This window comes from Mizuhopecten yessoensis, unplaced genomic scaffold (assembly GCF_002113885.1).
Source record: "Mizuhopecten yessoensis strain PY_sf001 unplaced genomic scaffold, ASM211388v2 scaffold6719, whole genome shotgun sequence".
NCBI lineage: Eukaryota > Metazoa > Mollusca > Bivalvia > Pectinida > Pectinidae > Mizuhopecten > Mizuhopecten yessoensis.
In genome coordinates, this window is record NW_018406690.1 from 1,460,112 (window position 1) to 1,472,599 (window position 12,488).

The 12,488-nt window shown below is 35.8% G+C and overlaps 1 protein-coding gene across 1 annotated transcript in view; it reads right to left on the reverse strand.

Annotated features, from left to right (window-relative positions):
- LOC110452557 (sodium-coupled neutral amino acid transporter 9-like) overlaps nucleotides 1-3,421 on the reverse strand; it is a 15,591-nt gene extending 12,170 nt beyond the window's left edge. Inside the window, exons 1-4 of the mRNA XM_021501169.1 lie at nucleotides 3,248-3,421; nucleotides 2,804-2,848; nucleotides 1,519-1,633; nucleotides 826-911 (exon numbers count right to left, since the gene is read on the reverse strand). Of these exons, the coding sequence (XP_021356844.1) occupies nucleotides 826-911; nucleotides 1,519-1,633; nucleotides 2,804-2,848; nucleotides 3,248-3,333 (332 nt within the window). The 5' untranslated portion in view covers nucleotides 3,334-3,421. The remainder of the gene's footprint in view (nucleotides 1-825; nucleotides 912-1,518; nucleotides 1,634-2,803; nucleotides 2,849-3,247) is intronic.
- Between the last annotated feature and the right edge of the window lie 9,067 nt (nucleotides 3,422-12,488).

The following is a 12,488-nucleotide window of genomic DNA, read 5'->3' on the forward strand; positions in this document are numbered from 1 at the left end:
ATTTTTGTTGACCTTTGTCCATGGAAGGTCCCTGCAAAATTTCATTGAAATTGGTTCAGGGGTTTTGGAGAAGAAGATTTTTGAAATTTTAGTCAATTTGACCCTTTTTGGCCCCGCCCCTCAGGCCCCTGAGGGCTTAGGACTAAACCGGCAACCATTTTTGTTGACCTTTGTCCATGGAAAGTCCCTGCAAAATTTCATTGAAATTGGTTCAGGGGTTTTGGAGAAGAAGTCGAAAATGTAAATTGTTTACGGACGCACGACGACGGACAAAAGGCGATCGCAATAGGTCACTTGAGACTTTGTCTCAGGTGACCTAAAAAAATCATATATATTGCATTGTATACATGTATTGATACTGAATTCAAGTACATGTATTAATCAATGTAAGACATGCATTGAGTGACACATGATCTAGTTAGTGATCTCACAAGGAAGTACAGAAAAGGTGCAGGATTTCATGAAACTAATAGTGTGAGAAATACAACCTGCAGTATTCAAAATGGTAAACTGGCACCCAACAGCATCTCTTTTCAACCATCTTAAGATCTAATAATATATTAAACTTTTGATTAAACTTGCTAAAATTTTGTACCGTGATATCATATCTATAGTTTTGTATCAAAGCTATTATATAATGCCTTGGACCAGGACACAACCAGCGGATAAATGAACTATGAGCTGTTGTTTGATAACTGAACTTTAGGAAGTAGATATTGTGTCGGATACAAAGTTACTATTTAAGGCTATTGCTATGTACGACTATGTATGTTGAAGTGTGTGAAATGATCCGAGGATTTACGACTCCATTGACGTTGTACTTACATGGTGATGATGCTGTTTTGTTCACCACGAGCAGTCACATAGATCACACTGAAAAAGTTGGGTGGTACCACATGGTCTGGCATTTGCTACAGAGACAAAATAAAATCATTTGATTACTTGGCAGACCATACAGAAATCGACGATATACAGAAATTTTGGGTATACAGATTATCTAACACTAGTTTCTGCTGTTATATATTATTGTATGTTTCAAAATGTATTCATTGCCTTGATTAAATGCAAGACAAGTGTCAAAAATGGTCGACTTCAAAACCCTCAAAGCATTACTGGAAAGTGTTCTTCCAAAATAACGATTAATGACTGGCTACCATGTTGGTTTAGCTTTGGAAGTCAGTCACTTCAATGCTGATAGTATTTGATGCACAAATAACTCGAATAACACCATAATCACAAAGCTTAATCTTGAACAGAGCTAATATCACATTCACTGAAAGATGATGTCATGATGAAGTATTATGAAATTGTCCCAAATTTTTGTACGATCTTGGTTTATTTGAGAAAATTACATTCCTTTAATGCAAGAAAGGAGAGCAATTATATACACAATTCTGTTCAATGGTATCTCAGTCAAATCATGATAAAACAACTGAGACTGATAAAACAATTTGCGACTTTAAAATGACTGAAAATTCCATTGTTTAGGAGACTTTTAAGTATTTTCTTGCGACTTACGAAGTTGCTGTTTCTGTGTGGAGACAGCCTGGAGTAGTACTTGTATCGACTGACCACTGCCATTGTACTGGCATCATGGGTGGGTGTATTGATGGAGTAGTACTGCACTGGTCGCCTACCAAACAAACTTACAAACTTAAAAACAGGAGCAAATGAGAGCCTGTGTGCTATTTTGTCTCAAAAACTTTTCACCTTCCAGGCATATAAGCCTGTCTATTAAGCTAATGTTGTTTATTTTTTATTCAAAAAGCAGGAGGCTTCCTCATTTAAAGGTTAAAACTAAACTTAGGACCTGGAGGGTGGTTGCCAATCAGGCTGAAGCTGTGAATATAAGGGATTTTGTCAAACTTGGCTTTGGGAGACTGTTTTGGTCTCTTCTGGCAGCTGATTTCATTGTTGGACAGCTCTTTGGACTGGTGGTAACCTACCTGTAGACAGCCTTGGATTCCCTCTGTTGGTAATAATTAGTACCTCCAGCTAGTACTAAAGCTGATGTATAGCACCTGGATGGACCTAGGTCGACTAGGTTCTGATCAATTTTATAGTACGTTTGAGCTTTTGAGTTTTTGACAGTGTTCCCATTCAACTAATTAACATTAATGAGGTTTGCAACACAGGAAGGTGAGAATTTGTAGCAGTATTTTTCATAAATAAATCAGTCTTAAAGCTTCTCTACATATGTTCTAAGTTGAATTTGGGTCAGGGTGACTTGTATCTGTAAGGTCAAACCACTTCAAATCTTCTGCAGAGATCATAATATTCAATCCAGTTCAAATATACGCTGCTATTGGTACCGTACAGGTATCAGAATTGGGTGATACTTTGGATGTACACTGCTGTGCACCATATATACTTACATGCATGTATTGTACATGTATTTGACATTTCTTCTGTATAATAGAAAATACATCAAACGGGAGGTTAATTGTGGCAAGTTATGCATGAATACTTCCATCTTGTTTTCATAAATATGTAATCCAATGCTATAAAACATGAAATAAATCACAATTGATGATAGTAATCGTTAGTACAATACAGCCCAAACTATTATTTGATTTTTTTGTGTGTGCAAAACCAGAGATATGCACAGGTTTATTATTTCACTGGCAAAATCAGGGTGTATAATTCCCCTAGCCATACACACACTTGGGGGTAGTAGATTTTATGTTAGGGCTAGTGGACATCTGCAATATTTACTTCGAAAATATAGGTCAGGTAAGTAGAGTTTTTTCAAAGTTTTCCTGCAGGCTAGTACTTTAGACTCCTTAAATATGAGTTGAAATACCTGACTCTCCTACTATTTCCATTTGTATTCCCGTCATCATTGGCTCTGTAAGTACAAAGTAAAATATTAATTTTTAAATCGTGAAAATGAGCAGTTGATTTATTGTTTCTTTGCGACCACACAAATAATAATTTATAAAGTACATATATTTAATAATGAAATTAATATGACTTGTCTTTATTTTGAATTCGCTTATTATTCATTCTCTGTGTTAAAATTGCGATTAAAATTAAACCATAGAACTGCACAACGCATTGTAGGTATATCCTGATTCGATAGAACCGTGAAAGACAGGCGATATGCATACTTTCGCATCTTTTACAGCCGTATGAAATAGAAGGCCGGTTCAGCAACCGAATAGCTATTTGCAAAATAACAACAACATACAACAGCCGACAGAGGGAGGGGTGGTATGTCTACCATGTACAAGTAGCTCTTACTCACTCCGAATCCTCTCCGATATCGTCGTCATTTCGTTGCAGGGGCGAATTTTCATCGCCACTGCCGCTGCTGGGTGAAGATCCACTCATTCCAGTTTTAATATGATACAGAAATCACATGTTAGTTCGCTGTCAAGTGTGTCAACTTAAACAGAAGTGAACTTTATCCGCAGCAGAATACTGCTTCCGGTTATAGTCTTTTCCAGTTTAGGGCGACACAAAGATTTATAGCGTGTTTCGTAAAAAGCCGACAACAGCGCCTTCAGATGACAACAGAGGCAGCCCAAGACCGTGCCAAATCGAATCACTCTTTGCCAAAATATGCCTACTTATAAATAAAAATGTATCATCAGTAAAGTTATTACGATAATTTATCCTTTTCATACATAGTTATGCATTATTTTTAGCAGGGATGTTTTTAGTCTAGAGACAATCTACTGATTAAAACCAGATTATTTGATCTTTCATTCGATCCACTCCCTTATACTCTAACGTCACAGTCACCAAATCGGGACACTTCAGTGAAGGAAAATGTCACAAGAAATTTGCATGTTGTGCAAAGAAGTATTTTTAAATTGAAAATATTGATTTAAAGATGCTAATATACCAACAAAACATTATATTAACTTTATTTACTGTCACTTAGCCTATGGTTACAATCACAGTTTTAGTTTGTAAATAATGATGCGCTATGCAACGTTAATGATTTTCAATTATTGTATGTGACGTTTGGAAAAGGAATTCATTCAGAACGACCCTTGGCTCTTAAAATTAAGATTCCAAAGATATGCCATGTTCTGCTAAATACTGTTTTCATCTCCAAAATTGTTGAAGACGCTTTGAAGTATGACCCGTCAACAGTAATTAAATAGATCATGTGGTATTTTTTTTATTTTCATAAGCTGGGTTAGGGAGGTTTTTTTAAAGTGAGACTATGGTTTCAGTATTTCGTGAGAAAATAGGGGTACCAAGCTTAAACTGTCAAAATACAAGATGGTGGCCATGGCCATCTTGGTTTTTTCCCAGATCAGTATGAAAATGAAACTTGCGCAACTAAAGACCACGGGGAAACTACATACGAAATATGAGAGAAAATCTGTCAAGTATAACAGTTAGTTCTTGAAAAGTAGCAAAAACAAACATAATTGAACTGTCAAAATTCAATATGGCTGCCTAGCTAGCTAGCAGTCGGTCAGTCCCCATGGGAAACCGACAAATAAAATTTGTGAAAGATCTGTCTAACACTTAAGAAAATGGAAGAGAAACGAAGGGGAAAGATCAAACTTACTTACCAATGAATAATAAAGATCTTACGGTAGTGGGCGGCAGGATTCCTCTAGGATCTCTTGTTTTATTGATCCGCTTTCTGTGTTTTTATTCGCTTGGTAGCTATCACTGAGATTCTCGTTTGATGTAGAAAACTCTTTACAAGACAAGACATGGGTCGTAATCATCATTATTTACAGGATGTATATATTACCGATATTGGCATTAGTTATGATGAATATATATACAGGTAATCTGGGTGTTTTTTTACGGGATGCATGATCCGTGTTTGCGTTATTCAATATGCATATATATGGTCTGTATAATGTTTGATTAGAAGATATTTTTTAGTTTGTGTTGGTGCTATTCAGTGTGTATATACCCTAGGCTAGCGTTATTCATGATGTACAGTCTACATTTCTTGTTTACATGATATATATATTACCTGTGCTCGCGTTAAAATAATATGTACACATGATCGGTATTGCTGATGTGTTGGCATTGTACAGGATGCATATAATCGCGCTTCATGTTGGATTTGTCTTTGTCCAGTTGGCATTCATATTGCTCATGAATGCCAACCGAAAACAGTCCAATACTTATATTTACCATTTTTGGAATCTGTTCATGTTTTCAAAACGTTATAAGCCTACCTCGTGAAAGTAGGTCAAGGTCATTTTCGTTATCTAACTTTGTTGCACTCTTACTAACGAAGCTACTAGCCACACATTAAGGTTCTATACCTTTCAGTTCTTCAAAAGAAGCCGTTTTAAGTATTTGCCGCTTTTCAGCCCAGTGACCTTGATAATAGGTCAAGGTCATTTTCGTTCTCAAAACTTTGTTTGGCTCTTACTAACGAAGCTACCAGCCAGATATTAAGATTCTATACCTTTCAGTTCTTCAAAAGAAGTCGTTTTAAGTATTTAACGCCCAACAAAGTTTAAAAACGAAAATGACGACCTACTTTCAAGGTCACAGGGGCACTATAGTCCCGCTTTGTCAAGTTTAACAGGTGTCACATTATCAAAGAGATATTACTTACATAGGTATGTTAAGCTAAAGTAATTGGGGTATAGTTTTCTATCATTTCTTAACCTCAAGCTTGTACGAGTATGCTGCACTGAGAGGCGGAATGTTGTATATTGTACTTACATGTAGCCATGGGTCACTGTAATACAATTTGTGGTATTTGTTGTATCCAAGTTATGCGGTTATGAGATAACCTGGTTAGTGACAATCAAGACGGCCTGTATTGCTCACCTGAATAATTAACCAGTCATAGCAAATATTCTCATTAAATATTATATTGTACTACAAATTTGTCACTCGCAAACTTAGTCGCTCCATCTGTCGAAACTACCAGTCAAATATCATTATAAGATCTTGTATGTCAATTCATTTTCCTTCTCAAACTTTTATAGCTCTATCCCAAGCTACCAGCCAAATCTTATGAATCCATTCCTTTTGGTTCTTTGGACAAATCCTTTTGAAATGTTGTTGACCTCTGTGACATTTAAAGAAGGTTCAGGTCATTTTATTTTGCAAACTTTGGTGAGCTCTATCCCAAGAAGCGACTAGCCAAATATTATAATTTTATGCCTTTTAATTATTTTCAGAAGTCACTTGATGTTTTTGACATATTTGACATCTGTGACCTTGAAGAAAGTCAGTCATTTTCATTCTCAAATTCAGGAAACCACAAGGCAAATATGAAGGTTCTATACCTTTTAGCTCTTCAGAAGAAGTCGTTTAAAGAGTTTGACATATTTGACCACTGTGATCTTGAAAGTAGATCAAGGTAATTTTCATTCTCAAACTTTGTCGGGCTCTATCCAAGGAAGCCACCAGCCAATTTTGAAGATTATATACCTTTTAGTTCTTCAGAAGAAGTCGTTTGAAGTGTTTGACATATTTGACTGCTGTGACCTTGAAAAGAGATCAAAGTCATTTGCATTCTCAAACTTTGTCGGGCTCTATCCCAGAAAGCCACCAGCCAAATATAAAGATTCTATACCTATTAGTTCTTCAGGAGAAGTCCTTTTAAGAGTTTGACATATTACACCCGTGACCTTGAAAGTAGGTCAAGGTCATTTTCATTCGCAAACTTTGTTGGGCTCCTACCAAGGAAGCTTTCAGTAAAATATCATGGCTCTACGCCTGTCCCTGCTTCAGAAGAAGTTGTTTAAAGGAAAAGTTGACGGATGCCGCACCAGGACATAAGCTCACTTGCCCTTCGGCAAAAACAGTTAACCAATGGGCATAATCACAAACTTCCATGTTCATATTGCACCAGAAAATACATTTTTCTGGTGGAAAAAAGATGGCGACAAGAAATTTTGTCCAGACTTCATCAATATGCATCTCCTGAAACTTAAGACCTGGCTATAGAGACCACACACCACAGGTATAACTACTGTTGGATGTACTTCCATTAACAGTCTTTGTAGGCTTGTTTTACTTACGTACACTGTAATATTCATTTCCCAGAAATGTATATATATTGTTAGATGTCGTTCTATTTTTACAAAATAATAATTTTTATATCACACAAGATAATGATTGGTCTCAATTTGTTCACCTGGCCATTTGATTTAGGAAATAAAGCTGAATGTTGACCAGTTGTTTGTGAGGGTGAGCCACATTGTACAACTTTTGATCCCCATAACACAAAGACAATGTTCTCTTGTAAACTGTATTTTATTCTAATGACTATATGGGAGTACAAACTTAATGAAATATTAAGGTTTCACAACAGAAATATAGTGTTCATCCCAGACCTATTCTAGAAAGTTCAATACGTTTACAAAGGTAGGAATATCAATGTTTAATATGAAAATTGTAATAAATGTTTTAAAATGCATACATTCTTTCAAGATAAAAATATATATACAAACTTTAGAATGTTTACAAAGTATGAAAGGGAACCAAAACATGCAAATCCTTCTTCTATATGACTTCACAAAGCCCATTCCAGGAATGCACAATAAGATACTTTGGAGCGTATTAAATCTGGAGATAGAGGTAGCAAAACAATGTTATAAAATGCCAAGTTACTGCGGATACTTGGTCAAAAAAGTGTACAATGTCCGAGTTAAGGATCAATTTTTGTAGCCAAGTCGGAAGCCTTTGTCATGAATGTTTCCTAATAGACTATCTTTGATAAAATATTCCTTCAGCATGCCCGTTTGACGTGCGATCTTTAAGATGTTATCTGGTTAGAAAGCTGTTCTATCTACTTAAAATATGTTATCGGCATATGACCTTGTTTTATTTTGACAATGTTGTTTACACCCTGTCAGGTAAAATAGTTCTAATACAACCTGGGTAAAGACAATTTCATGCTTACATATATACCCAGTCGACTAAAAGTGAATCAGACTTCAATAATTCTCCCAGGCATTCACAGGACTATGATTTAAAATGGGCACAAAACTTTTCGATGCTTATTCTCTAAATTTCTTATCAATGAAATTCCTGGTAGGATTATATTAATATTGTCTTAGAATGTTGGTAATCCTGGTATATGAAGTATTTCAAGCAAAATGTCTACACATTATATATAAATTTCCCTGAAACGAATTCACCAATAGGTTTCAACTTCCAGATAATTTCTGAATGTTTCTTTTTATGAAAATTCCCCATTAATACCAGGTATGTATTGGGTGTTGCAGAATTACTGATGGAAATCTCTAAGAAAATATATATACCTGTACAGTAGTGTATATATAAACCACAACACAAATTCTATCCATATGCAAAAAGGTCAAGTAACATATAGCCATGATGGGTTCGTCAGAAGCCTGAAAGGCTGATGGAGTAGGCAGGAACATGGCTTGGCTACAATAAATATTTCACTGGCAGCTACACAACTCAGTTAGGCTCTATCCAAACCTTTTGAAGTAGTCTCACTTTCCCAACAAGTTTCTTTTTAAAGCATTAGATTTCTTCATTAATACATCTACTTATGAATTTAATAATCATGGCGATTAGAATTCAGATTTATTCATAAAAATCATTTGCAACGTATAAGGAACAACATTTATTAAAAACTTCCTATAATTTAGAGAGAAATGTTGCCCCTTGACGACACAAGTGATGATGGTAACTGCAGTTGTCTTGTTACCCGTTACAACTTGCCTTACAGTAGTTGCATTGTTTGGTCCCCTTCAGTCCCACCCAAAAAACATATTCAAAACAACACAAGTCATAATTTATAGACCATAAAACCTGATTTCAGACACTGAGGTACATGTCTTGCAAGCGATTATCACATTTCTCTTCTTTCAAAATTTAAACCAGCATGAAAATGATTAGTACAAGCTCATAGCCAATTCATCACAATCTTTTTTTCTTTCTTTTTTTTTTTTTTTTGATAAAACATCTAACCAAAGAAGCAGAAAAACAGTATATATCTTGCAGCAAAGCATTATTTTTTTTATCATACATATAATAATACAGTACAGGGTTCTAACTACTCGGTATTAAAAAATAGATGGCGGAATTGTGTTTTCAAATACAAAAATTACATATTCTGTGGTCAACTTCTTACATTTCATTCAATATGATATGAATATTTACAAAAGGATTTATACATTGTAATATAAAACTCAGAGTTCAATTATGAAACAAAGCATTTTCTGGCAAATAAACAGGAGCAAACTTATGAACAATATGTTGTATTTGGTATACATTGTATTAAAATATAGTGTTGTATGTATATGAATAAATCTCAACATGTCTTGAATTATTAAAGGACTAAAAATACCACGTAGGTGCACCAACAGTGATGGCAGAAAGTCAGAAGACAAAAATAAAAATAATTAAAAAACAAACATCGATGACAATACAGGTATAATTTGCAGCACTAATTTGACAAGATGCAAATACATAGACCATACTTTACATAATTACCAAGTATAGCCTCACAATGTCATATTTAGTCGGGTTACTAGTTTGTAGAGATTTTTATTACAAAATTTCATCCTGTTCACTTATCATTACTAAATGTTGCATTCTGCTTGAATAACATATCCCTGCCAATGAAAACAAGTAAATATCGTAGGCCATTTAAGGCAAACTTAATCCTTTCACCACTGTAGACTATAATGAACTCATCCAGATTAATGTGTGGTAGAGCCACAGACTTAGATGTATTTCTGTGGTAGAGCTTACTTAGGTTACATAGGTTTGAAAGAGTTCAGAACACTTTCACATTGAAAAATACTAGCTCTTAAAAACCATCACACATTCTTAGTTTATCAAATGTTATTGTGTAAATATGTTTAACATGATGTTTCTAGCATATATATAAATCTTAAGCTGATAATATAGGCATTTCTGAATGTTTGAGCATTTTCAGGAGAAGAATTTTGATATGCAATATATCTGATTGACAATATTATTACATAATTGGAAACTTTCTTCAGTAAATTAAGTACAAATTTCACAATAATCCCCTCTTGATTTTTACCAAACTACTGTTCATTGGTGTCGCCATGTGTTTAACCAAACAAGAGGCCCAAGGGCCTTAGCGGTAACCTGAGTTATATCAAAGGTACTGGTAGCTTTATTTTATTGTTTAGATGTGATGTGGAAATCAGCATGTAAACTAAGTGAAATACAATACTTGTCATACAATGTAATACATAATTGTACCAATGTAATACATAATTGTAACCAAGTTTGAGTAATTTTCTGCAGAAGATGGATAAAATATACCAAAAAGTGTTATTTCCCTATATAAACTATAGTAAACTTTACCCCCTCCCCAAGGGAGAACGGATAGCTCGGGGATCCTGAAATTTACAATTTAAATAAAGCCCCTGATGATCTTTCTTTTTATGAGAAAATCACTGTAGTACCTAAGGTACTGAGTCTGGAGAAAAAGATTTTTGAAATATTGGTTAATTTTACCTTTGGGGCCCCGCCCTGGCCCCAGGGGATGGGGTAGGAATCCAAAGTTTACAATTTTGTAGCCTCATCTACCAAGAATGATTCTGACAAAGTTTGAAAAAAATCCATCTACTTGTTCTTGAGAAGAAGTTGAAAATGTAAAAAGTTACGCACGATGACGGACGGAAAGCGATTAGAATATGTCACTTGAGCAAAGCTCAGGTGACCTAAAAACTTAATTAAAGGGAGGTGACCTAGATCATTCATTGAAGGATCCCCCATATTTACAGTAACCTTCCCTTAATTTGTTTTGGCTATGAATGTTACATAGTTAGGCCAGAACACTTCCCTTGCCAACGTAGCACAGTTGGTTAGAGCGACAGTATAACAATCTGTTTTTGTGGGGATTTAATTTCGTGGATTTTTGTTATCCATGAAATAAACGAAATTAAATGTCCCACGAAAATATATGACTTTAAAGTAAGTTGTGGAAATGTGAGAGTTTAGTATTTATAAGCAAAATGGTTTACCCAGCCTTGCAGTCTGATGACCGTTACCATGAATCGTTTAGCAATTTCAACAAAACAAGACCAGTCAACAACCTAGTCAATGGGCAACATTAGAATATTGCTGTGAGCAACGGTTTGTACATTAACATGCGAATTACAATACTTGTCTGAATTATAATGACTGTACCTAAAACTATGTAATCAGAGGGAAGTAGGAAGCAGTTGCTTACGAGAGAATGTTACTCAATGTTTAACAGTTTACCAACCATTCATACTTGTATTTGGAAGGAAACTAACTTTTCCCACTTACTTTCCACTTTTAGAAATCAGCAGAATTCTTTACTTTTTGCTCTTCTGACACAGCCTTCAGTGAACTGCCTGATTCTGACACAGCCTTCAGTGAACTGCGTGATTCTGACACAGCCCTCAGTGAACTGCGTGATTCTGACACAGCCCTCAGTGAACTGTGTGATTCTGACACAGCCCTCAGTGAACTGTGCAATTCTGACACAGCCCTCAGTGAACTGTGTGTTTTTGACACTGCCCTCAGTGAACTGTGAGATTCTGACACCGCCCTCAGTGAACTGTGCAATTCTGACACAGCCCTCAGTTAACTTTGTGATTCTGACACAGCCCTCAGTGAACTGTGCAATTCTGACACAGCCCTCAGTGAACTGTGAGATTCTGACACAGCCCTCAGTGAACTGTGTGGTTTTGACACCGCCCTCAGTGAACTGTGAGATTCTGACACCGCCCTCAGTGAACTGTGCGATTCTGACACAGCCCTCAGTGAACTGTGCAATTCTGACACAGCCCTCAGTGAACTGTGCAATTCTGACCCAGCCCTCAGTGAACTGTGTGATTTTGACACCGCCCTCAGTGAACTGTGTGATTTTGACACCGCCCTCAGTGAACTGTGTGATTCTGACACCGCCCTCAGTGAACTGTGTGATTTTGACACCGCCCTCAGGGAACTGTGAGATTCTGACACCGCCCTCAGTGAACTGTGAGATTCTGACACAGCCCTCAGTGAACTGTGTGGTTTTGACACCGCCCTCAGTGAACTGTGAGATTCTGACACTGCCTTCAGTGAACTGTGTAATTCCACATGCATGCAAATTAGTCGGACATACGTTCGAGATCTTGGATTTGATGGCACAAAAAGTGTTGTAACAAAGATTAATGTCTTGACTAGTATCTTTGTAATTGACTTGATGAACTAAAATATACTTGGATATTATTCAAAATTAATCATGGTGAAAACTAGTGCTAGTGTGAAATGTTGACGGTTGAAATAAGTTGTGTCAATACATCCTCTAAATTGGTATTCAGAACAAATAATGGGAGGTTGGTTACCCCCTCCAAATAGTAGTTATTATCTTTTTTATATTTGATTAATTTGACTGATTTGACCTTGAAATTAGACCATTTATTTGAACAAATCTGACAGCCCTCCACAACAGCATAATCCAGGCCTCAGTTATGTATTAGTTGTTTGAAGATTTGAACATGTAACCATTGTGACTTGGAATGTGGGTCACATATTTTTTTTTATAGTAAAAAAACACGATTTTTTTC